Source organism: Melospiza melodia, chromosome 5, assembly GCF_035770615.1.
Source record: "Melospiza melodia melodia isolate bMelMel2 chromosome 5, bMelMel2.pri, whole genome shotgun sequence".
NCBI lineage: Eukaryota > Metazoa > Chordata > Aves > Passeriformes > Passerellidae > Melospiza > Melospiza melodia.
In genome coordinates, this window is record NC_086198.1 from 95,102,879 (window position 1) to 95,130,103 (window position 27,225).

The window sequence follows — 27,225 nt, forward strand, 5'->3', positions numbered from 1 at the left end:
TAAAAAATGTAAATAATTTTATAACAGGTTTTTTTCTTTGATTATTTAATGCCTTAGTGATAGAAAAAGGGATGTTTTTTCTGCCAGGACCTCTTCTGCTTTAAGCCCTCAGAAGAGTTTTCAGGATGCTCCCCAGCAGGTCCATTCTGTCAGACTTGTGCCACTGGAAACAATCCTTGGACGTATCCCATTGCTGTATGACATTCCCAGTGTGTGGAAGTGCCACGGGTGATGGTACCCTGCAGGCATGAATTGGTGCCAAGCTCTGGGTTTATTCCTTTTTGTGGAAGAGGCTCGGTGCATTCTCGTTGCTGGGCTCAGGCATGACTTGGATCTTCTGGTTCTTGAGGGCAGCTTCCCTCATCTTGTAATACATGAACTCGTTCTGCTGGAACATGCGCAGCTCCATCTCCGTCTGCACGCGCATGACCTGGGGACACAGCAGGTTACTGTGGCACAGGGACCTCAAAGCACGTCAGTCAAACACTGCCACTTTCAGGCTCTGTCCCCAAGGGGTGGTCCAGGCCATGCAGTGGCCGAGGCACCTTGCCCTCAGTGTCCCACCAGCAGGACCAAAGCTGGCTGGGCACAGATTTCTGCTCCTTTCCCACTCCCATTTGCCTGCCTGCTGAAGAAGGCATCAGCCTTTCCCACATCCAGCTTCTCCACAGGCTGCTGGGAAGCCTCACACTCCAAAAAGTGATGCAGGACCTGGAGGTGATGCTGTGCAGAGCCAGGAAATGAGTGCACTTCCCATCCACACCCTGGGCCTGGCCCCTGGGGTGGCCCATCACCAGGGTGGGGTCACATCAAGTGAGAGACAAGAGGTGCTTAATCCCATATTTGCACCCTTTAGACCCCCCCCAGAATTCATCAGCAGCAGTCATTCCTAGTGCTGCATTATAGCAGAGGAGCAGAAGGGATTCCAGGATATATATTTACACCTGTCTGTGTGTTTATTCAACTCTTGGTTTAGGAGCACAGGGATAAGCCTGTGTCATATATCTGCTATTTTCTCCCTAAAATGTGAAGGGAAGCACAGAAATGGAGGTGCTGTGTCTCATCCTTTGCTACACATATGGAAACAGTCAACAGATTGGCTTTAGGTAGTAGATACTAATTTTTCTGAAGATATAAAATTGCACCAATAAAGGTTATAGCTCTGCTATATGGGGACTAAGACATCAATAAAGGATTTCATCTGGTATCCTCCAATTTTTTAAAGGTAATAAAGGAGAATTCTATGAAGCAAACAGGTCACATGAAGTGGATTAGGGGCTACAGAAATGATAGATCCCCAGCTGCAATTGTAAATAATTCCTCATATCTGAGCAGATGCAATTCCCTGGGATCTTCACTCTTGACTCTAAGCTAGGAAATGCACCTATCAGTCATCTGAGGAAAAACACACTGCTGCTGAGGAGGAGTGGGGAGTGGTAAATAAAGAAGAATGGACACCAATAAAGAAAATCAGGTGGGAAACCGGGCACATCCACCACATGTAATTTGATATACTCAAATTGCAATGTCATCCATCTGAGAGCAGTGAAATCAGCCTGCTGGAAGCATGAGCGGGGCTCTGTCTTTTGGCACAGCAATTTCAAAGAAGATTCAGGGGCTCAGCTGCCATTTCTTGTGAATGTTCTGGTGCAGAATAAAAGCTGTTTTTCAGGGATGAATATTTCCAATAAGAAAGGACATGCATTTCCCAGCAGAATGTAACAGAATCTATATAAAACTACATCGCTGATAAGAAGCAGTCAGCACTTAATACATCTCTCAGCTCTTACAGGTGGTTGTTTCTACAGCTTGGCTAATATCTTGCCCAGATAGAGAGCAGAGACAAGGCAGGAGATGGCACCTACCTCCAGGTCTTTGGTAATTGGGTGGGAAGGTCCGTGGGTTATCAGGAGGATGGCATAGGCTTTGCAGATCAGGCCGTGGCCAGCTTCAATGAGGCCAGCGTGCCAGTGAGTCACTCCCGCCCGCATCACGGCCATCCCCAGCTGAGCGTTGTTGGGATGGTAAATTTTCCTGGGAAAACATTGGGTAATTTTAGTTCAGGAGAAATCTGGGTTCCTAAAAGTGTCACTGACATGATATGTTTGCCAAAGAGCAGATTGTTTGCTCAGGTGAAGAGCCTGTTGCAGCTAATGCCCTTGAAATGTGCCCTTCTTAGAAAGGGGAGGGGACACATTACTCAAGGACGGGGCTGTACAGGGTCATGAGTTATGAAAGATGGGATGTGAACTGGGAAAGTTCAGCTCCTGGCTTGGAGAAAGCCAACCTCTGTCATCTCCTGCCAAGAGAAAAACCACGCTCTGTCAATATTTTGGCACAAGCAGAACACAGATCTGACCCTACAGCTCAGAGGGCAGCAGCTTAACCTGACACACTTAGTGGGGTAAAAATGCAACAATCACCAGTTCCCCATTCAAAGCAGGAAGAGAAACAGGTGGTTCCAGAAGCTCCAGAAATGTTCATCTCACCCTCTGCAGATGCATCCCTTTATCTGGGAATTTTCAGTGCCTAAGGTGGGAAAAATGAAACCTCTCCTCTGCATCCAACTTTGAAAGCTGAAGCAGAACTAGAAGCTGCTTGGACCTGCCCTCAAGGGCTTCCTTGGAATTTTGAATTGGCACTTAAAGCAAGAAAGGAAACTACCAAGGTCCTAACCATGGTCTGAAAAACTGAGGAACACAGAGGGGAAGGGATTTTCTCTCAGTCAATCAGCTCAGCACCAGGGCTGAGACATGAAGTTGCTTGTCAGGCCTGCAAGCCAGGGAGGGGACTCTGTCACCCCTCTGCAAAAGAACAAAATATAACAGGCCTTTTGGGTAAAACTGACCAAAAGTCAAGAAATTAGTGTGAGATTTCCTCAGCAGGAAGGTGAATGAGATGATAAATTAGGCTTTTCTCTCTTCTCACAGTTTCCATTATTTTTCTTTCCTTTTTTTTCCTCCTTCTGTTAAGTACTCATCAGTCCTGTTATAAAACCTCAGTAATAATAAAGCACGTAATTTTTAATGTGAGGTTTACCCTGGATCTAAACCTGAATTTCTTTATTCTCACTAAGCTTTTACCACAGGACTGTATAATTAGCCACGAGATAATCCATGTAATATTGAGGAGTGAGGGGATATGTTTGACATGTTTCTCTTTGACCTCTCCTCCCTGCAGCGTGCAGGGAACAGGCATCTCCTGCAGTCACAGCCTCTTTGTCCTGCACCCAGGCTCTGTGTCTTGCTGTCAGGGCAGCCCTGAGATGCCTCTGAGACAAAACAAAATGGCCAGTGAAAGATGTCCCTAAACCATTTGCCAGCTCCAGTTTAGTAAATCAAGGCATTTGGGAGCCCTTGTGCATTTAGGAAGGGATCCCTCTCTGTCTGGTGGTACAAAGAAGGTTCCCATATTAATTTCACCACCACTGCCCTCTTGGGAGCAGACTAAGAAAGTGATTCCTGTGGCACACTGCTGAGCAGGGCAGGAGCACAGAGCTGCCATAAGAAGGGCACACACGCACAGGTAGCCATCCACCATCCTCTTGGCATAGTCAGCTGCTTCCTCGAACATCTGCAGGTAGGAGAGCACCTCGGAGGCAATGCTGAGGATCCTCAGCAGGTAAATGTTGGTGTCCCCCAGCACAGGCTCCTGTTTCTTCAGGCAGTCACGGCACAGCTTCACAACCTGGGCGTGGAGGAAGCAGGACAGGAAGGGTCAGTCCAAGCACCTTGCTTAAACAGGAGCCTCCTCAAGCCAGCTCTCATAAGCTCTTGGAGGTCTGTTTCACAACCAAGATAGCTCAGCTACCTTAGAAGGCATAAAATCAGCAGGATGGCTTCTGTTGTAGTGTTGGAAGCAAAAAGGTTTTAATAAAAGGCAAAATAACAAACTCTGTATTTACAGAGAAAAACTGATCCAGGTGCAAGAAGTCCTTGTCCCTGGTAAAACACCTCACAAAAGCGATTGGTTTCTTTGTTCTCTTCTTTTTCTAGTAAACTGCCCAGGCAGGACTTTTTGGCTCCTGTCCAATTAGCTATCCTTAAGTTGTGGTGAAGTCCTCCAGGCATATAAGATGCTTTTTTCACCCAATCGAAGAAAAAACTTCTGGGCTTATTTCCTTTTTAAGGGGACAAAGGGTAGTTTTGTGACTCCATCTACAGAAGGCACATTCCTACACCTTTGGGCCTGAAGCTGCCACCCCAAGACCCTGTGGTTTGCACAGTCCAGACCAGTCCCAGAGCTGAGCCAGCCCCCTTGAAGGTTGGGGAAGAGAGGATGTGCTTTGATTTATTGAGAAAATTCAGCCTAGGAAAATGATTGGGACTCGCAGCTTTCTCTCCCAGGGTTACACTCCTAAAACTGATGAGGAAAAAGTGACTTCTACTGCTCAGGAGACACCAAGTGCCTGAAGGACTCATACCCCAGTGCCATCCACCAGCCTCCTGAAAATATTCAGTGCAAGGAATACTCTTAATGACCCCTTGGAGCTGGAGACACAGAGCTGCACTGTTCCACACCTGATCTAGCCATGAGTCAGTGTCCAGATTTCTGTTCCAGGGGGCTTCAGCCTTTACCCAAAGACAGCTAAAACCCAGAGGTCATTACTCAACCTGGAGTGCTCTCTGAGGAGAACAATTAAATATTTCCTGGGTGAGAAAAAGAGAGAGAAAAAAGAAACTACTTGAGTTTTCTCACCCATTGCCCTTGCAGCTTGGTCTCCAAGGTGGGACATGGTTCACCCAAATCACACACCTGTGCTCAGCACCCAACAAATGAGCAACACAGAGCACTAAAGAGATCAACACAAAGACCCCTGATGGTCTTGTTGCACTTCCAAACCCACTGTCCTTTTTTAGAGGCTAGCTGGCAGAGTCTCATCCCACAATCAGGTCTCCCTGAGGCACACACCGTGTTGTTCCATCTTTCTGCATTATCCACCATGTATAACCTGGTCCTTGAGCAAAGACAATCCCACGGATGGGTTTGTCTGTACTCGAGGCAGGGTTGATCCATACTGTCTTTGCTACACCTGCCCTGTAACTCATGAGTTTCACCCAGGAGCTTCAACACCTGTGTTGGCCAGAGGTGCTGGAAGTCACCTGAATCTCCTTGTGTCATCACTATGAAAGAAGTTAGTCTGGGGTGCTTCAGACATGGCTGAGCTTTACAGTTTCATCCATAAATTGTGAATCTAGAGGGGGACAAGGCCTCCTTTCCTGGGCAGGATGTGTGCAGCAAGAGAGCAGAAGCCCCAGGTCTCACCTCGTGGTAATGTCCCTCCATGCGGGCCTTGTTGATCTTCTCCAGCGTGTCCTTGGAGAGCTGGATCACCTCCTTCACCGTGTCTGCAGAGGGCTGGGGACAGCAGAGGGGACACCAGTGAGGAAAAGGCACTGCCTCACACATGCCAAGAGGTACTGCTTGGAAGGATGCTTGCTCCAAATCAGCTTGGTGGGATGCTTCCCACCACATCACCACTCCCTGCTGCTGGTTGCAAATCCAGTGTGCTCCTCAGACCTGCCCAAGGCTGAAATGGGCTGCAGTGTCCCAGTTCCAGGTCAAAAGGTGGAGGTCCTGCTGACTTCAGTGAGTGTTGCCCATCAGGGTAGTGGCCATGTGCCTCTGAGATGCATGCCTGGGTTCCTCAACCCTCCCCACCACCCTTCCCCTCTGGAGAAGGGGCAGAATTCGCCCTGCAACGGAGAGGTCTTGTGAGATACCAAAGAGGCTGTGAAAGCCACCAGCTGGTGGGTGTCAGGTGCTCTCAGTGCAACTGCTAGAGAGGAATGAGAGATCGGTGGAATTGGAAATATCCCTGAATTTTACCTACCCTGAGAAATGCTGTCATTAGTTCCAAATTCCCTAAGATAGCTAAGCTCAGATTTCAGCTGCACCCCGACAGGGAAATGTGTTTTCCTGCACACCTCAAAGAAGTCTGTGTTTCACCATGCATTTTAGAGACATGAAGCACATCTGGGAACACCTGGCAAAACACTAATGAGCTCATAATTAGCTGTCACCTCTTTATTATCTTAATACTGAAATATAACATGATATCCAGCACAACCATTCATCCTCTGCTTCTCTGAGCCCTTCAAATTTGCATTTCCCAACCATTGTATCTATCAGTCGTGGTCTTCCTTTTAATAAATGAGGAAATCTGAAATCAGCCCACAGTCACATGACTCTGGGAATTTTTGGGAAGATCCTGGTCTGGAGACACACAGCAGAGCCAGCAGCCAGGAGACACCTCTGGGTGTAGATCAAAAGCAGAGTCCCAGTATTGCAATGAAGGATGCAAAGACTGGGAGTCAGGACTGTAGGACTGACCTATTGTCTTTTTTCCACACCTGGTCAATTAGACTTTTGATGAATCTGAAGTTCATCTAGTTGGGAAATCCTCTTCGAAGTCTAGTATTTAAGGAAAACCCATAATTTTCAGATCCATTTACCCCTATCTGTTAGAGATGTTAACAAAATGTTAACATTTGTGTTATGATTTATTATTCTATAGCGTTATACTGAAGCTACTGCAGCTAATCAGGTTTGGGCAGCACAGGGTGTCCTGGGGCACAGAGCACACACAAAGGCAATGTTAATGTCAATGTTAATGTCAGTGCAAATCACATTGCTGTGCTCTCTGAGTCAAGACTCCCAGAATAGGCACCTTAAACAGCATTTCCACAGTGGCTTTGTCTGATAAAAATCCTCCCTTGCCTTTACTAGACTTCTAAGTCAGTTGCCACTACAAACAATGGGAACTTTGCTGCTCTTTGGAAGGGGTGAAGGACTGGAGGTCAGAGCAGCTGTTGAGGATGGGAGCTGTCCATCTCCCATGTATTCCTGGCGCTTTTTCCGTGCAGCTGTGAGTGCTGCTGCCCCCAGGCAAGCGTGCCTGAGCTCAGGAAATGGGACACAGCCAACGTGCTCTGAGGGTGAGGTCAGCCTGGATGCTTATTGTCTGTGGATGGGGTGTATTTTTAATAGCTGAAATCATGCACCTTGCATACTCACAGGATTTTCTGCACAAGCCCTTCAGGCTATGGAGCACATTCCCCCAGAAGTGCTGTGCTCACAAAAAGGGGATGCTGCATGTCTAGTGGAAGGGTGTCCCTGCTCATGGTAGGGCAGATGCAATGAGATGATCTTTAAGGTCCCTTCCAAGCCAAATCATTCTGTGATTCGTGGTCTCACTGTTCAGTCAAGACTTGACAGCAGGTGTTGAATGAGGGATGAGATTTTTTTTTATGCTGTCTACTGGAGAATGTGTTCAAAAATACTCCTGCTGAAAGCCAGATAAAAATCCTTCTGCATCAGAGAACTGAGCTCTGGAACAGCTTTATATTTTTAGTGGAGAGGTACAGCTGTCAGCATTAGCTGTGAGATGAAGCTTGATGATGTAAAATGGGTTTATAGCAGGGTCATTTGCAGCAGAAGAGAATTTGACCCAGCAAGGAAAGGGTACACTTATTGCTCTGCCTTGCTTTGCCTTCCCTTATGCACTTTATAAAGCTTGCAGGAGTAGAAATCCCCAAGGTAACACTGCCAGAGATCACAAAACCTATGAGCAATTATATCCTTGAGCAGAGTAACTAAAAAGAAACTCTTAGAGCTGCCAGCACACTCAAAAACTGGAGCTGCTGGCCAAGCCACCGCCAACAGCAAGACACAGCCTTATACCTCCTACTGGATGGCTTGTGACACCTCCAAGGAAAAGAAAGTTTTCTTGAAAATGAGCAGTTCAACATGTTAATTCCTCACAGTCAGTCTGCCTGCAGCAAGCATGCAAAAAAGTCAAGTGATGGTGCAAACTCCTTGTGACAGGCCTCTGCAAAGAGGGACTGGAAGTTCAGGCTTCCCACGTTCCTGGAGCCAGCGTGATGGTGGAAACCATAGAGTTCCAGCAGCGCTGGAACTGTCACCATGGATCACCTGCAACACGTTTCTCTTTCTGCACTCAAAATGTGGAGTCCCTTGCAGTTTTTCAGGAAACAAAAAGCAAGCAAACAAGCAAACAAACAAAAAAAAAAAAACACCAAAAAAAAAAAAAAAAAAACCAAAAAAAAACACAAAAAACCAACCAAACAAAAAACTACAACAATCTCAAAATGCCAGCATTTTTTGTCAGCTCTACACCTAATTTTCCAATATTTTTGCATTCTGTCTATTGTTGGACTTTTAGGTTAAAGGCAACTTCTGGGGCTTTTTAAAATTAAAAACTGTCCTTGCATAATAAGGATTAAGCCCACCATTGTATGGTGGGCTTGAATTGCTGCTGTGCCCAATCAAGGTCCAGTTCTGTTCTCATTTTTTCACATTGCCAGAATCTGACCATGTTCCTATCGAGACCGCTGAGAAGCCACAATCCCAGAGACCCACAGATGCCTTGGCAGAGGAGAAGCAGCCACCACTGGGTTTGGGCACTGCAGGACAAACCATACCTTGCTTTCCCCTGCCTTCACTGCCAGCATCAGGTCATCCTTGAGCTGTTTCTTGCAGTGCTCGCAGGCGCAGTCAAAGTAATATTGCCTCTTGAGCTGCGCGCGCCGCTCCTCGCTCAGGCTGAGGAAATCCACGTAGGAAACCGTCAGCTCATCCCCCGGGGAAATCTTGCTCAGGGCCCTCAGCTCGATCCTGGGGGCACAGGAGATGGGATGTGCGCTTGGAGAAGCAGCAGAAGCAGAGGTGCAGCCACAGAGCCGGCAGGGACAGTCCTGCAGCCTGCCCTGCCTGCAGAGGTGAGCCCTGGCCCCAAGGCACGGCTTTGAGGCTGCAGGGAGGCAGTGCAGAGGTGAACAGCAGCCTGGTAACTGAATGCAGGGCATGAACACACTCACTGCAGTTTTTCCTGCCCCTCTACAAGTCCCTGGTAGGGATATGTAAAGGTCTGAGCTATAGAGAGATTATGGCCCCAATAACTTATCCACATGGTGGCTCAGCCTAAACATCAATTTCTAGTTTGTTGCAGATCTCACCAGAAGAAAATAACAAAAACCATTGAGATCAGAAATACCCACCAAAATGCTGAGTTTGGATTTGGGGTCTTTTTTTAAGTGCTGTTTTGCATGCTACCCATACACCCCTGGCTATACTCCCAGATCCCGAGCTCTGCTGCCTTCAGTATCGTTTTCACTTTGAAAAGTTAAGATAAATTCCCTCTGGGTGCTGCATAAGAGATGCCCTCACCCTGTTCATGCATTTCCACATAAAAGCTTAGAAGTAATTATCTGGAGAGAGTCTATTTTTAAACAGCTCATTTGACCTATTACCATAATTCAATTGCCAGTCTCTGTTACTGAAATCCATGGCAAGCCCCTGATGATGGGATTTGGAAAGCCAGACCCTTGTATCTCTCTTTCCCTTATTCATTCCCTGCAAAAGGTCTTAAATAATATGGAGATTCAGAACTATTCCCTTGCTGTTTCACTCTACATACTGAACATCCCAGTAACTCTGGGCCATCTCTCAGATGTAGGGGCTAAACAGGCACAACTGGCTAGAGAATTTGGCCAGAAATTTGGGGGAAAAAATCTATCAAATACCAACTGTGAGGGGTTCTTTTGTATCCACCTCCTCTCCCAGCTACTAGTGAGCTCAACAGTGTGTTTAATGCACATGTCTGCCCCGAGATGGACCTGGGGGAGACCTGCTGGCTCCCACCTGAGCATGAGGGGCTCCAGGTGGAACCCAACAAAAGCCTCACTAAAGACAGAGGTGGCAGAGCTATCACCTGGTGCTTTAGCAGTAAGCTTTTTGGGGAGGACAGGACTTATTCTGTGTGATCATGTTTTTGCAAAGGGATTCTCCTGTAATTCCCTTTAAATTCCCTTGGAATTCCTGTTACAGGCTCTCAGTACCAAGGGCGTAGCTCTGAGTCTTCCAGCTCTGCTAAAGCTGCTGTCAAAATTCTTCTCCAAGGCTGGTCTTGATCTTCTCTGGGTGTTGCCATATCAGCAACAAGTTTCATACAAAATTTACCACCAAACATGCCATTGTCACAAAGGGCAGCTATTAGTTATGTCACAACCACAGGAAAGTGCCAGACAGAGAAAGGTGCAAACAGCTATTCCAGGAGGAAGTGCACAAAAAAGAGCAATTCCCAGCTGAAAAGCTTACACATATAAACATTCCTGTTCACACCTCACAGGATCCTTGTCAAAGCGAGCCATGCAACCAGAGAAGCAAAATCAAGCCTCTGACTTTCATGATGCCCCTGATAGCCCAAGCACCACAGGGGTATTTTAAGCAGCCATCCCTTGTGGGGAGGGCACTGATAGCCTTTGGGGTAAGCCAGGAAACACATGGCATATTTTAAATACTGTAGTTAAAGAGACACTGTCGGCCAGGAGCACACCACTGAGCTTCTCAAGGGCTCTTTCCCCACGAGCAGCAGGGACCTTGATAGTGCACGCACAGGCACAGCGAGTGCCTGACAGCTCAGAACTCAAATTGCCCCAAATAGCAACTCTAATCAGAACTGAAACTCTTTTTTCCCCTTTTTTATGGCCCTATCTATAATGTACTGAGTAAGATTCAGTGGTGAAGAAAAGCACTTCAAATATATTTCACATCTTCTTTGAGGAAAGTGCATGCCTGCTTGAAATTAAATTTTAAAGGCAAACAGTGTCCCTTTAAGAACACTGACTATAATATACCAAATGCCATGAGTTAAGCAAAGATTCTTTTTTTGCACATATTTTTGTGATTTATTTAGTTTGGATCAGGTAACAGTGGCATCATTAAAAGGTGGAACATTAATCATGGATTATGATAAAAAGGAATTGAAACCTACATCTCATGGTATTACTGCTCCTGTAGGCAACACATTCCTCGGGCACGGTTTGTTGCAGGAGAAACATGGAGTATTTAGTGTGTCAGTAACACAGTCATTTCTCATCTCCTAATATGCAAGGCTTTATTTTGGGCTGTACAAGATTAGCAAGACCTTGTTCTGACTTTCATGCTCTTGCCATGGTCAGGGGAGGAGAAATGAGAAGTGGAGAGGGGAAATACTGACAGGGAGGCAGCCAAGGGAGAGGGTGGGAAGGCAGAGAGGGAATTCACCCTAGGGAAAACAGTCTATTACTACTATTATTTTAATTTACTACAAAATGCAGAGTTAAATGAGGTTTGGGTTTAGTGGGGCTTTACACAGGGGAAGAGGAGAAGTTTAGAAAAGAGGAAAAGTGGAATTTGGAATAAACAGAGCCCCTTGGGGTCTTTGCATCTTTTCCATTAGACATGGGGGGTACAGGGTAATGGAGGAGGATGATGCTTTCAAGACTGACCCACCTCATCTGTGTGTGGAACATTGATCTTACAGCCTCATGACTGAAAGACAAAACAAACATCTGCAGTTTACACATGTACAAGTACAACAACAAAGAAATGGGTACATGGCATAGCCCTGGACACTGCACTGACAGGAGACGAGGGGGCTGCCTGTGCTGGCCCACGTGGCGCTGCATGAGAGCTTCCCTTTTGGTGTGCACTGCCAGGACCAAACTGTCCATCACTGGGCCATGGGGGATTTGGTGGAGTATGCCCTGGCACGGTGATTTTAGGAGTGGTCTAGGTCAGGGAACATGAAAAACCTGCTCCTGATATTTGGCAGGAGCAAGGGGACTGGATCTCCTGCACAGAAAGGTCTCCACTGACATCAGCAGTTGTGCTCTCTAGAACACAGCTTGAAATGGAAATCAGACTGGGATATCAGCCACAATTCACCTGGCCAATAACCCCATGGTCAAGTTTAAAGTCAGTAACCAGATACATGTGGGAGCTTTGACAATCTGCCAGGCAAATCAATGCCATTCCTGTACTTACCCAGAAAGTCAGGGCTGTTATCACTGCTGGGAGCTGTTTGGAGAGGCTTTTCTATCAGCCCACCATGGATCCAATCCAGGGCAACTGGATGTCATAGTACAGACTCCAAGCTGACTTTGGATCAGACCCTATTTCCCACCAAGGTAATCACCCAGATTTGTTTTCTCTTGGCTCGTTTACCAGCTGCTTGGTAAGTGCTGGTGTAGTTTTATCAGGGAAAACCAGCAGTGATAACTGGAATGCAGAACCAATGTGTTAGTTAAAAAATAAGGGGCTGGGGGGAAGAGGGGTGGTTAAGTTATAGCACTAAAGTTTAGTGAAGACAGGTAGCTGTAAAAAAGCAGCAGAAAGATCAGAGGAAATCCTGTGGCTGTGCAGTTTTTGGCAAGCAATTCCCCACAGTTAATGTTTTACACACACTGCAACTTTCTGAATCAGCAGCAGTTTATACCTGTCATGGCTTGGAAACTGTGGGCTGCCACCTCCACCATATCATGGTTTCACTCCCAGCTCTGGTGAAACATCTCCCATTTCCCACTGAATCTTTTCCCATCTCACTCGTCCTGCAGAGGTTTTCTTACAGGGCTGGGGTGGGAATAGGGAATGCCCAGAGACTGAGAGCATCCTGCACTCTCAGGTGACTCTGCTTGCAGATTACAATCCCATCTGTCACTAAAGTCCCGTTGCTAAAGAGTTAGTCAGTGATTAATTGGGATGGCACACTCTCACCAGATGGGGGTTGTGTTAGGAATGGTCATAAACACACCAGCAGATTGTGTGTGATACACAGCTGAGTGCAAGCTTCAGTTGGAAGAAACTCTTGGGTTGTAGACTCAGCATAATCCTTGAAATTTGCAGGTAGAATTACTCCTCAACTATCTATAAATGAGACTTCAATATAAGGGGTGAGTTAAACAGCTGCTTCTTACTTTAGCTACCTATTTTGAGACTAGTTACAAAACTCATAAGAAACCAGGGGAAAATTCTTTGCTGGTTGCTGGATTTGGGGTCAAATCTTATGTATTTGTTAGTGCATCAGATGACAAATTTTTAAATAACAAGGAGAGAAACCAGTTTGTCTTCAGCAAGAAAATACTGTTGGTTTTTTTTTTTTTTTTTTTTTTCCTGAGCTAGAGAAGGAAAGAAGAATGAATAAATTTTCTGGGGCAGGAACCTGACCCTGGGGGTGGCAGAGCCTGCTGAGTTTTGGCTGTTAGGATCCATCCCTGCTGCACCAAAGGACAGAAATCCACTCACTTGCCATTGTTGAAGACGACAGTGCAGTTGGGCCAGCAGTCGTGGTTGGCCTGGCAGAGGTTGGGGAAGATTCCCACTCCAACAGCCTGCAGTCCTCTTTGGTCACTGAGGGTAAAGCCATTGCAGCTGATCTAGCCCCAAAACACAGGCAGGGAGAAGGGTTAAAGCAGAAAAAGCTGAAACTCCATTTGGGATAAAACATCAGAAGAGAAGCAATGCAGGACTCGTGCAGAGGGAGCAGGCCAGAGCTGAGTCAATGTTACAGAATATTTGCTGTCAGCGTTCACTTGGGATGCCTAAGATAAACTTGGTTTGGCCATGCATTGATTTCCTTATATTTGGTTCCTGAAAATAATCCAGAGAAAGGTCACAGGAAAATGACTTTGAGGCAATTCAAGCAGAAAGCAAAGTTCACACTCCTGGAAACAGGTATCAGTTAGAAATTACCTTGACTGCTGTATTGGACCTGGTCATGTTTGCTGGGTTGCCCTCAAAGCTCATAAACACCAGCTACTACTCTTTGCTGTGAATTTTCAGCATTACTACTTTTGCATGACATATATTCCAAGAATGAATTATTTCACTTTTCTATATGATACACTACTATGAACAGAGCCGTTTTTAGTCACAAGCATAAATAATGGAAATATCTACAAAGAGAACACATGATAGGATAAACCAAAGGAAATAATTAACTCAGCTACTGATTATTTTACCCTGATAATAGTTTTATCTCCTTTGTGAACTGATTCTGTAGTTTTTCTGTACTTCCTTGCTCCTGCACAGACAAGCTGTGCTGGTCACTAGCACATAGGGTCTCCCTGTGTGCAGTGGACTGGGTTTTCTTTGTGGTGTGGGTACCAAAGCATGCTGTGTCCTCTCCCTGTACTGGGAGTGGCAAAGGCTTGTCTTGCACAGCAGCCACGGGCAGAGGGTCTTACTGTTTTTATTGTATATATTATGTCAATGTTAAAAAACTAATTCACACAATATTAGTAGACATTAATGTATCTACTAAACCAGATCTTCTATATTCAAATATATTCTGGATGTATTCACTAAAAATATACTTTCTCAGCTGTCCCAGGTGCAGAGGGATGCCCAGTGGGACTTGTGATGAAAACGCAGCACCTATGATTGAATAGGTTGAGCAAACCACTTGTCTGCACATTGAGACAGACAAAATGCTTCAGCCTTTGCTATGGCTCAATTCCCAGTGTCAGCGCAGAGGAGAAGCAGGTGGGGAATGGGATGGGGTCAGCCATCCTCTCACGAGGCCAGCTGCAGAGTTTCTCCCCGAGCTGGCATTACAAACCCTCCCCACGTGCCCCCCTGGTACGTACCACCCCGAAAATGTGGGAGATGAGCTGCATGCCGAACTGCTGGCAGTGGGGCGGCCAGAACTCCAGGAAACTCTCCACGTCAGCTCGCAGCTCCTTCTTCTCCTCCTCCCCAAAGCTGTCCACGTGGTTCTGCAGCTCCTCGATGGGCACCAGGCAGCCCTCGGACAGCCCCGTGCCCTCCCGCTCCATCTTCCACAGGATGCGGGCAGCCAGCCTGGCCAGGGGACAGCAACGGGTCATGGCACCAGCACCGCGGGCAGAGAGCAGCGTTCAGCGTGGGGAAAGCAGAATTCATCAAAATTCGTCATGGGGAAACAAAATTCGTCAAAATTCATCGTGGGGAAACAAAATTCATCAAAATTCATTGTGGGGAAAGCAGAATTCATCAAAATTCAACATGGGGAAACAAAATTCATCAAAATTCATCGTGGGGAAAACAAAATTCATCAAAATTCATCTCCTGGGGGGAATGGTGAAGGTAGATCGACTGAGACAGGCTCAGCATCCAGTGGGTGATGGATGGTCAGCATCCCCAGCCTTCTGAAGGACAGGGAGATGCAGAGGTTTGAACCCAGCACCTGTGTTCTCATCTAGAGATGTTCTACAGATCCCCAGCCCTCCACAGCTGCTCCCATTTCCTTGAGGATTCCTCTCATTTTTTTTATGGTGGAGCCAGAACGTGAAGACAAGTTAATGTGGCGTTCACATTCTCTGAGAAAATCCCTTCGCCCAGGGTTTTTCTCCTGGGAAGCTGAGAAGCCTCAGAGAAAAGGAAAACAATTCTTATCTCATTTGCTTCTCCTGTGTTGTGCTCCTGTGGAATGTGTTTGGAGATTGTTCACCCACAGGTGATTGTTCCATTGGATTCTGCTGGGAGTTGTTTTCACTCTTTGGCCAATCAGAGCCAAGCTGTGTCAGACTCTGGAGAGAGTCAGGAGTTTTCATTATTATATTTTTAGCATTCAGTAAGTATCCTTTCTGTATTCTATAGTACAGTATTCTTTAATATAATATAATATTATAAAATAATAAATTAGCCTTCTGAGAACATGGAGTCAGATTCATCATTCCTGCCTTTGTCAGGCCATCCCTGCAAATACAATAAAGTTAATGTATCCTATAGGCAAACTGGGGAAGAACCCATCTCTTCTTTCACTTTCCCACCTACTCCCCAGCTCCCCACACTTCCTAAACCATGCAGGGTAGGTTTACCTCACCACATGCAGAGTTTTTGAGGCCCAGCACCAAAAAAACCAAACAGGAACACATCTCTTGCACCACTGATGCTCCTCTGTCACCATGATACTTTATGAAAAACCCCTTTGCCAGGATTTTTTCTCCTGGCAAGAGGAGAAGCCTCAGCTTCTCCATGTTTTGCTCCTCTGGAATGGGATTTGGAGAATTATTTACCCAGCATGTGACTTGTTTTAACTTAATGACCAATCACAGCCAGCTGTGTCAGGACTCTGGTCAGTCATGAGTTTTCATTAACATTTCTTGTCTAGCCTTCTGATGTATCCTTTCTCTTTATTCAGTATAGTTTTAGTATATAATATAATATATAATAACCAGCCTTCTGAGAACTTGGAGTCAGATTCTCATCTCTCACCTCGTCCTGGGGACCCTCACAACACTCCTCCACGTACCTTCCCCATCTCAGGGATGCTCCTGGCCTATCCCAAACCTTCTCCCACCTCCACCTTGCCCAAACCAGGCCACCCAGCTGTTCTTTGCCACGAGAAGAACGTGTCCCAGGTCTGTCCCATCCTCTCCCAGGCCACAGGGGCCAGCTCTCACCTGATGTTTTCGGAGGGTGCCTTGCCATGCCTCTTGATGGCAGAGCACTCGTTTTTGTGGTTGAGCCAGGCCGCTCTCTGGCAGGTCCTGTCGCAGTAATGGGCAAACTTGCACTGCCCGCAGCGGTGCAGCCTCTCCTGCCTCTTGAAGCAGGTGTGGCAGATGACGTGGGTCAGGCTGCAAGGACACAAGGACACCTTGCATCAGTGAGGCCCCAGCTCTGCCCAGCGAAGTTCCTGCCGGTTTTGCATCCCTGCACACAAAGGAACGGTCACCGTGATATTTTATGAAAAATCCCTTCACCAGGATTTCTTCTCCTGGCAAGATGAGAAGCCTCAGCTTCTCCACGCTTTGCTGCTCTGGAATGTGGCCTGGAGATTGTTTATCCAAAAATGAGAATTGTTTTAAATTATTGTCCAATCACATCCAGCTGTGTCTGACTTTCTGAGTCTGTCATGGGTATTTATTACTCATTCTTGTCTGACCTTCTGATGCCTCCTTTCTCTTTCTTTAGTACAGTTTTAGTATATAATTTTAATATTATATAATAATATAATGTAATATAATATAATATAATATAATATAATATAATATAATATAATATAATATAATGTAATGTAATGTAATATAATATAATATAATATAATATAATATAATATAATATAATATAATATAATATAATATAATATAATATAATATAATATAATATAATATAATATAATATAATATAATGCAATATAATAATATTATATGATATAATACAATATGATATACAATATAATATCAGCCTTCTGAGAACTTGCAGTCAGATTCTCATCTCTCACCTCATCCTGGGGACCCTCTCAGCACCACAACAATGAACCCCTCAAGATTTTTGGGGAGGATGGAGAAACATCCCACCCAGCTTAATTGTTGTGTTCTTGCCTGGTGCTGTTGCTGTAAGTTAAATGGTGATGGAATAACTGGGACCCCTTCCAAAGGGGTGTTTCATCTCTGGGGATTCAAAACAGGATTTCCAAGAAGCATCCTACAATTGTGTGCATGTAACCGTAACCAAGGCTGGGGGATAATGAAGTCTGACTTCACATCCTCCCTCTCAGAGTGTCCATGGTTCCATACTGAGCAGAAACCTCCTCCATATCCCCTTTCAGTTGTCCAGCTTTTGCTCCTACAACTTAATTCACTGAGAAGGAGGGGGGGAGACACTTTGGTCTCCTATCCAAAAAAATTTTGGGACTTTCCCCTTGCTGCTAGGGAGGGCTTTTCACAGCCTGATTTGGTGTCTGCAGCTGTCTGCTTCTCCAGGCAGCCACCCACTTCATCTGGGCCTCCAGCCAGGCTTGACAGTGCAGGAGAATTTAAATTCCCATCACTCAGCCACTGCTGGTGCCAGGAGGGAGGTTCTCCTCACTGCAAAAACCTCAGGGACCACAGAGGCTTCGTGATCAAAGGAACATTTATAATTGTGCACGGTGCAGAGTGGGGAAACTGAGGCATGGGGAAATGAAAAACAAATTATTGATGAGCCTGTAGGGAGGATGTGCCACAAGCAGGAATCAGACTCACAGCCCCAGAGATTCCAGCCCAAAGATTCTCCTTTGTCTCTACTATACCTATATATAGGTACACACATACATATGCATATTTATATTTATATCACAGTACATTTTAAATGCATTTTCTTTTCTCTGAAAATATTGTGTGAGCTGCTGACTTAATCTACCCTGTGCCGTGGCTCTTGCAGGATAAAGAGGGGCACAGATTTAAAAGCAGGATGACCCACATCAGACAAAACCACGTGCAAAAATGAGGTTTGGATAAAAAGGTTTGGGAAAGTGAGCAGTGCTGGAGGGAGCCCAGTGTAAGGCAAGCAGCTGGGATGGGGCAGGGGGAAATGTGTGTGGGAAGGGGGATGCAGGCAGCTCCACTGTGCCCGATGATGGAGAGCTGAGAGCTGGTGAGAAATGTGAGGCTGTGCTCTGTCAGCTGTCAGGTCAGGGGGGCAGAGAGGTGCAGGAGAGATTAAACTCCTTGTAAGGCAAAGCAGAGCCAGGGAGCTGATAAACCCACATGCCAGGAAGCACAGGGAGATATCTCACATGGGGAATGGGGGTCCCTCCTGCCACCCGGGTGTTTTAAGGGCAGTCAAAAAGAAAAAAAAAAAAAAAAAAAAAAAGTTTCCTTGTAGAGAAGAATGACAGGTTGGAAGGGAACGTGGTGCAGAAAAATCCAAGTCCTCTACCAGGTGCTTCTCTATCCTCAGTTTGCTCCCTGAAAATAAAAAATACTGAAATGCTGACTTTGCATTTTGCTGTTCATACCATGGGTGTCCAGATTTTCCAAAGCAAACCTGGCTGGCAGAACTTACCACCAGCTCTAGAAATCCCTCATTTCTGAGGAGATGCAGAAATGCACCAAAAACATTGTACAAGACTTTCTGAGAAAGAGAATCAGCAGCCCTTACGGTATTGAAACTGCAGGGACAATTACTCCCAGGCAACCTGACTGGCAAGTGTAAGAAACACTGCAGCCATTAACAAACCATTATGGGACCCTCTGTGCCCCAAAATGGTCTCAAAGAAGATTGGATTTGTTGATATTGTGTGTTATCAGGACTCCAGAGGCCTGGGCTCAACTGCTGGCACAGTAAAAAAATCAGGAGACATAAAACTTCAACCAGAATTGCTTAAACATCTGCAAGCTCCTAAATCCCCCAGGTGCCCCCTGGCAGCTGTGAAGCTCCTGCTGTGTCAGAGGAGCTCAGAGCTGGATGCCCCAAAAGGGAAGGACAGAGTGGGGCTCTCCTTGGCTGGGTTCTGGCTCCACCTGTCCTGAGACACACAACACCCAGGCACCAAAGGCTTGCATGGCCCACGGGCTCCTCTCTCCTCCCCTCTGCAAAGCTGAGGCTCTCCACGTGGAGCAGCCTGAGATTAAATTTAAGTCTCTCAGCCTGTGGAAATCATCGGTCTATGAAACCTCCTCTGTCTGGCCCAGAAAGTGTTTAACACAACCCAAAATGGTTCCAGGTGTCCCAGGTGTCCCCTCCAGTACAGAGAGCAGCATGCACCCGTGTGGGCAGGGTGCTGCATGGCCAGGCTGATGCCTTGGGAAGGCTGGCCTAGAGCAGAGGCTGGACAGAGCTAAAGAATAAAGCAGGGATTTATTAAAAGGATCTCCTCAATGGATGCACCTTGGGCAGCACAGGAGCCCAGCCAGGGCTGCACCCAAGGTGAACCAAATTGGTCACAAAAAATGGTCATAAAATGCACGAGTGGTCATGAGGTCTCTCACTTTTATCAGTTCTGCTCCATTTGCATATTGGAGTTCATTGTCCCCTTCCAGCTTTAGCCCATGCAGTCCCACCCTGCTTGTTTTTCTCTCTCCAGCCCACGGTGTTTGTGCTCTGGGGCTGAGATTTGGGTCATTTGTCCTTGGTGCCCAGCTGGAGCAGGAATTGTTTTGTCTCCCCTGCTCTGTGCACAGAGCTCACCATCCCCTGATGTGAAGCCCAGACCCACACACTAAAGCAGCACAGAATGTGAAAAATATAAAAGCCAAAACCCGAGGCACAAAGGCAGCACTGGAAGTCCCTGGAGAGGAGCCTGGGGAGGTGCCTGCTGCTGTGGCACCCCCCAAGGAACCCTGGAGCTCTGAACCCTCTGGGTCCTGCTGCTCAGCTTCCCTTGCTTCCTCACAGGGGCAGCACAACTCATTTCTGCTCTGCCTGTGCCCTCACAACCCCTGGGGTGATCAGTGCCCTTTCCCACACATAGTGAGAACTGGTTCTCACCCTGCCCAAACCAGGATCTCCTTCAGCACAGTGATGCCTCCAGCCCACCACAATCCTTGCCAGGTCAGGATTTAGGGCTGACACAGAGGGCAGATGCCACTGGCTGACTCACTGAATGACTTTCTGGGCAGCCTCAGGTTTCCTTGGCCACTCTTCCTTCCCACCCCAACATCAACCAAGCTGAACTCTGAAGGGCTCATGTGCTCTGGTGTCACTTAGGTGTGCAAACCCAGAGCACCAGGAATATTTCTGTGTCTGCTCTGGGGTGCCCTGACCCCCAGGGCAGCTCTGACTCTGACCCTCATCCATGGAGAAAGTTTCCCAGACTTCAAGATGGACTGGAATCCACAAAAGTGTGCAATAGATTGTAGAGAGCAGTGCAGGTGTGTCACTGGGTGAGAAATTGAGGGTTTGGGATTTTTGGTATGCTGTGGATGGCAGCAAGATGGAGGGCACAGGGTGTCATCCTGGGTTTCTTCTTCAGCTTCTTCTTCCTCCTTCTTCTCCATGGGTTTGGGTGGCATTTTGTAATTGGGCAGACCAGTCTGCACTGTGGGCTCTGTGGGACCAGTTATTGGGTTAAAAGGGAAAATAATCCAGGTGTCAGTTCTTAATTGGATAGTTTAGTGTTAAAAGCCCTTGTACCAAGAGATTGTTGGGCATTTTGTGCCTTCTAATGAAAAGCTGCAGAACTCACAGCAGTGAGACTGTTTTACTGATCAGAAATAATAAACACCTGAGTCCAAACATGAATTACTGTCTCAAGTGCCTTCAATCCAAACCCAGAGAAACCAACAACTGGGACCCCAGCAACTGGGACCCCCACACTTGGTCGGACACACAACTCCAACTAATCCTGAATGCAGCTGCAGTGACAAAAGCAGTGATTCAATGTGCCAGCCAACAAATGCAAGAGGGAACACAGCACTGACAGCTAAGCCATGGCTCCTGCAAGCCCAGCCTGCAGTGAAAGCACAAGAAACAACTCTTGTGACTGCTTGGATTGCATTCAGACAGATTAAGGTCTGTTGGACCTGCCAGGGTTGAGCACTGTCACAGTATTAACCTCATCTCTGTTAATGTATTAACCTCATCTCTGAGACATGCACAGCACAAACATCTGCCACCCAGTCCACAAAACATCTCATTCAGTGGCCTGGTGAAGCCAGGTGAGATGGCTTTAGTGCAAAGAACCAAGGAGGATTTCATTGAGGAGATGGTTGGCACAGTGAGTGGCTCCCACACGGTTAAACATGGGTCCCTGCTGTGCTGTACACCACAGATGACACACAGAGATGGCCTAACTCACACCTAAATCCTATTTATGATTGCTTGGCAGGGCATCTCTCTCCTCAGTCTGCTCCAGAGAGCAGCATAAGAACAGCTGAGGATGTAGGGCAAAGTCTCCTTGGTTTTCAAAGCAGAGGCTGTAGCACTTCACTAAAGACAGCAGCCTCAGAAAATGCACCTGCTACCTAAAGATGAACTATTAGCATAAGAATGGGTTTGCTCCTTTTAAAAGGAGTTGGAGTTTAGTGCTTTCATCTTTAAAATGTCAGGGATGAGGTATCCTGGTTTTTCTGATTTGAGAGGAGGATTTATTTTAGACTAATTTTTGACTATTTTATTTTTAGTCTTTCATTACAAGATTTCCCAGCCTTTTCTTAGAGGTGTGGGTGAGATTTTCTTTTAAAAATCTGGGTTTGTTCTCAGGTTTTAATTAGGCTTTTGAACAAATGAGATAGTAATAAAAAATCAAACCTCAGAACATTTTTTAAAATATGAATATGATCCCACTAGCTCTCAGTTTTTATCAGTGTCAGCTCAAAGAATTTGTTCCCATAATCTTTTCAGTCATGCTGTTATGGAAAATTTTGTATTTTTTATACGTCTAGGTCATCCTAACTACAATCGAAGAGCTCCCCACATTTCCTTGGAAAATGTTTTTGGCCTCTTTGTACATCAAAAGACATGCAAAATTTGCATGATCTCAGTTTTTTATGCATTTGCAGATCCCTCATCAAGCAGATCTCCAGGTGATCTCGATTTTCCACCACATGACTCTGTTTCCCTCGACTACTGCCCCTCAAATCCTGCTGGTCAAAGAGCAAATTTCTCTTGGCAAAGGCTGACAGAGACAAATGAGGCATCCCCTTGCTTATAGGCAATGTAAACTCCTGCAGGTTTGAGAGCCCAGGGATGTGCCAGAGGAGAAGGTCACACAGAGCACCCTGAGCCCAGGCACTGGGAATGCCTGGCCAGGAAGGTGGTGGAGGAAAGGAGACCTGGGAGAAAGCAAAGAGGGAGGCAGGGTTAGAGAGAGCCTCGGTGAGAGGCTCAGGGCCCTTGCAAATTGAAAAATTACCCCAACAAAAGCAAAGAATCCCTTGAGAAGATGCATTTCCAGCTTTCTGCTTTCTACTTCAGGGCAAAGCCTGACAGTGGTGTTTTCTGGGTGATATTTCAGCTGGTGACAGCAAGGGTAAATCAGAGATCAGGCTGTGTCTGCACTTCATCCTGGAAATCACACAGAGCTCTGCACCCCTTTGCCATCACTATTCACCATTTCTTTAAGCAGCAGCCTGCTCTCAGTCAGATAGGTTTGATACAGGAGTCAACACTAAGTATACACTGTGTGAAGCAACTGAGTTATAAAATCATAAAATCAGAATGGTTTGGGTTGGAAGGGACCTTTAAAGGTCACCCAGCCCTAGTGCAACCCCCCTGAAATGAACAGGGTTAGCCTTGTGAGTCATGCTCTGGCCTTAAAATCTGACTGTGAGCTGGCTGGTGTTTATAGGAACCTCATTTTTCTTTGAGTTTTACGTTCTTCTGGATTAATAGTCTCTGGCACTGTGTAAAAAACTGCTGCTCAGATGAGCATCATTGGCCTGAAGAGCACAACCCTCACCACCGTAAACAACTTCAGGGGCTTTCAGGGCCCCTGTGACCTTCAGGGCTTTCCAGGGTGGGATGCAGCCTGTGGATTCAGACACCAAGATGTGTCCAAAGGGTCTAGAAAGCCATTCAGCTCAAAGGTAGATGTCTGTGTTCCCTGCACATACAAAGTTCCATTGATTATATCGGCATTTATTGTTGGATTCACTCGTCTGGACACAGAAGTCCAGTGTTAGGCTCTACCTGATGATAGAGTTTTGTCAAAGAAAACATTCGTCCTTTTTCCTAGCAAAATAAAATCTCAATTCCTCAACTCAGCCCCCTACTGAAAGACAGACATCAATAAAGTGCAGGTGTCAAATTACTTTGACAGCTCCTCACATGTGTCTGTTTGTCCAGATATCCATCTCCATCTACACATGTAAGTCGGGTTGGAGTCTGTACTGTGATATCCACTATATATATATATATATATATATATATATATATAAATAAATTTTTTATATATGCATGTATAATTTTTATGTATGTATATGTGTGTGTCTATAGATATATATATGTGTGTGTATATATATATATGTATGTATATATATGTGTGTGTATATATATGTGTATATATATGTATATATAGGTATGTATATATATGTATGTATATATATGTATGTGTATAAATGTATATATGTGTATATATTTGTATATATATGCATATATATGTATATATGTATATATATGTGTGTGTGTGTATATATATATATATTTTTTTTTTTAATATATATATAAAATATATATATATGTGTTGGATCCATAGTGGGCTGATAGAAGAACCTCTCCAAACAGTGATAACAGCCCTGACTTTCTGGGTAAGTGCAGGAAGGGCATTGATTGATTTGCCTGGCAGCTTGTCAAAGCTCCCACGTGTAACTTGGTACTGACCTTAAACTTGACCATCTGGTTATTGGCCAGGTGAACTGTGGCTGATATCCCGGTCTGGTCTCCATCCCAAGCTGTGCTCTGGACAGCACAATGGTTTTGGATCTCTGCAGAGCTGCTCCTCCTAATCTCAAAGAGACCTTTGCTTTGCCTGCCCATCCTATGCAGCCATACAGAAATCCCTGTGTGGCCTCTGCACTGCAGCTGCCTTCCAGACACCTTTCAACAGCAAATCAGGGGAAGGATTTCAGGGTCTCAGTACCCACAGACTGGGAATGGACTTCCCAAAGGACTGAGTTCTTCAAAGGGCTGCAAAGCAGAGACCAGTTCTGCACTCTGGTGCATCTGTGTGGTCTTTATGCACAGAGACAGCTGAGATCTCTGGAAAATCTGGTCACATATCTGGTAGGGCCTGAGACAAAAGCTTAAACCCAGCAATTCTTCCAATTTGAATCCCTTTTCCACAGTACACAGTGCTTTCAGCAAGGCATGGGGGATACTGAGTTGAGTTAGGATGAGGGACTCTGGATTTTGGGTTTCCCTGTGCAGACTGAGACCCTTTTTTAATAGTGTAGATTCAACAGCAATTTTAGGAGATTAACACCTGTGTTTGTGGGCTAGGAAAGGCACATGCCCCTTCACTGGGCTCTTCATCCATGCAGAGGCAACAGCAGTTCCTCTAGGGTAAAACCAGCTACCAAGGCCAGGTGTGGATTTAATCTTGCAGGAATAAAGAATGTGAGGATGCAGGCAACCCTTCTTTGACAGCACTTAATTCAATGGAGTTTGATGCAGCTGAAACCCAGGGATAGCAACACAAGGGACCTTTAAAGCCAAAGCCCTAGGTGTGGAAGAAAAGCATCAAGGTAATTTCCACAAGAAAAATGTGTGTTTCCATTATATCTCACACCCAGGGTATATCCTGCCAAGCTCTTACCAGCAAGCATTTGGTCTGTTTCAGAGGTTTTGGGGCTGTGTTTCACCCCTGACCCAAATTCAGTGCTTTGGGATGAAATGTGCCACAGGAGGGTCAGAATCCATGATTATTGCTCAACAGTTGCAGAGAAGGGCTGTGTTTACCTTGACTTCTGCACCTGCCCTCTGGGAGCTGCACAAGCCCAGCTTGGGCAGGAAGGGAGGGAAGCAGGGAAACACATCTGAGCTTTTCTGTTGGAAACCTCAGCCTGAGGCACAGCCTGCAGTCTGAGCTGTGCTGGCTTCTGCCCTTGTCTCACATTACACCAGTGACATTTGAAAATGCAGCAAAGTTGCAGCTCTTCAACATGGGCTGCTCTGCTCTCTGCATGGTGCCACACTGCACATGGAAGAAAAAAATATTTTTAACCCACCATCAAAAGCCAAGATGTTTCCAGCTGTTTAAAAAAGAAAAGTATTTTGAATAAGGCATTTGAGAGAAATAATTGTCCATAGCACTTCCAAAGCAAATCACCACAAAATTCCATGTAGTGACACGAGTGAAACTGAGATACTGACTGAAGAGCTAAAAGGACACATCAAGGAGAAATGATTTTGTCACCAACTCCTGGAATTGAGCTCAGGGTTAGGACTTCAAGAACTCAACATTTTAAAGTGAAAAAATGGCATTTTTAAAGTGAGCTCTTGCAAGGACATATTAAAATAAAAACTAAAGGTGTCACTCCTGCTATGGCAAAGATTCATAATCACGTTCACCCGCAGTTAAAGGACAAAGAAACAGTGAATGAAAGACACATAAAAAACTTATTTCTTCCTCTGCCCATTTAATATCCAATTCTCTGCTGCTGCCAGATCACACAGTGGCACTGAGCAGATTCAGCTACGATATCACCAGGGCTAATGCAGCAGCACAGCCTCTGCTTGTGCCCCAGACTTCATTAGCAGAGCTGATTTAATTAGACAAACTCAGCTAAACAGAATTGCTCACAGCCCTGTTAGGTGTGCAGGGTATTTACTGGAGTCATTGGCTGTTTGGGGCTAAAAATTCAGTCTCAGGACTCACCACGATGCCCTTGATGAACACTCATAACTTTCTTAAGCTCAGAATTAAACCTTCAGCTGCCATCTAAGCCCTCAGTTTAAAAACCAGGGCCACATTCTGTTCTCAGTTACCATATTATAAGGCTGAAGAAATTTAATTTGTGTCAGAGGCTTTAATTTATATTTAATCCAATGGAAATCAGCACAGAAACCATTTTTGCATCTTTTCTCTTCCAGGTTATTTAAGCGAATCTTCCACTGATCCAAAGGGCAGGAGTGGGCACCTACCAGCAGCACAGGTTGGGTGAATGTTGCGATTAAAACAAGCGGCAGAAAAGAAAAATATCCTTGCACCAGAACTCAGAGTCTGGCTACATCAGTGTGAGCATAAATTCAAAACCAGCCTCGTGAAAGAGCAGAAGCAGACGTTTGTCTCCAGTTGGCTCCGGCAGCTGTAAATATTAAATGCGTTTAACAGAAACAGTGTCACTCGCTGATCCCCACCAGCTCCTCGCTCCAGGGCAGCGGTGATGGAGCTGCAAGTGCAGCTGGGGGTGGTAGAATGAGCAGAGCACCACAGAACTCACTTTTATCATGTATTACCCACCAGAGGCTTGAGCAAGGCCAGTCTGGGGCTGCTGTACCTGGATTGCCTTGGCTCCCGGCAGTTCCCTGCAGTGCAGCACTGCTGCTTCCGCGAGGCACTGAGTGCATCCCGCTTTCCCTGCTTTTCTCAAGGGTTGCACCACCAAGCACCTTGCAAGGTCACACCCTGGACACAAACTGCACCTCCTGCAGGTGAGCAGGCTGGTCTGAGCCCTGGCAAGGACATTCACTGCGAACTGTGAATGTGTCTCTCCAGAAGTGCTTCTGACTTCCCTCTGATCCTTCTCTGATGTCGTCCAGGCACCTCCAAACTTTTACCCAGCCACCCCGATGGAATTTCGCAGCGAGATTATTTTTGCCCTGAGCTTTCCAAACGCTTTTCTCTTACCTGTCAAAAACCACGGCTGCGTAGGCTGGCTCTGCAAAGATGACATCCCCAGGCAGGAATTCCTTCTGGGCTTTCAATCCCCGGCCTTTGCCTTCGGTTGTGAACAATTCCACGGACTCCATTCCTCCTTTGGTCATCCCAGGGAGCCCAGGCTGTGGGAGGTGGGTGTCTCGGAGCAAGGCAAAGCTCCTGGCACTGCTGCCAGCTGGGGTGTGCTGTGGGTTTATAAAGGGAGGGCTGCTCTGCCCCCTCCCCTGGGCACATGGATGCCCATAGCAGGGCCAGGGGGTGGGAGCAGGGGAGGCAGGAGATGCTCTGCCCAGCAGCCCTGAGCTATGCGGGGACGGGGCAGGGCTGGGGGTTCTGCTCCATTAGGAAAACCCTCTCCGAAAGTGACGTGGGGGGTG

The 27,225-nt window shown here is 46.1% G+C and overlaps 1 protein-coding gene across 2 annotated transcripts; it reads right to left on the minus strand.

The window, feature by feature from the left end:
• SMYD1 (SET and MYND domain containing 1) lies at positions 1 to 27,225 on the minus strand. Of its 2 annotated transcripts, XM_063157896.1 has the most exons (10): positions 26,819 to 27,225; positions 16,227 to 16,403; positions 14,430 to 14,643; positions 13,087 to 13,217; positions 11,296 to 11,334; positions 8,445 to 8,637; positions 5,266 to 5,358; positions 3,524 to 3,687; positions 1,866 to 2,034; positions 1 to 430 (listed from the first exon to the last, which is right to left on the minus strand). In XM_063157896.1, the coding sequence occupies exons 1-10, from the start codon at positions 26,953 to 26,955 to the stop codon at positions 272 to 274; spliced, it is 1,476 nt and encodes a 491-aa protein (XP_063013966.1). In that variant the 5' UTR covers positions 26,956 to 27,225; the 3' UTR covers positions 1 to 271. The 2 variants fall into 2 exon arrangements, with proteins under 2 accessions (XP_063013966.1, XP_063013968.1); XM_063157898.1 differs by lacking the exon at positions 11,296 to 11,334 and having other exon boundaries at positions 26,819 to 27,224.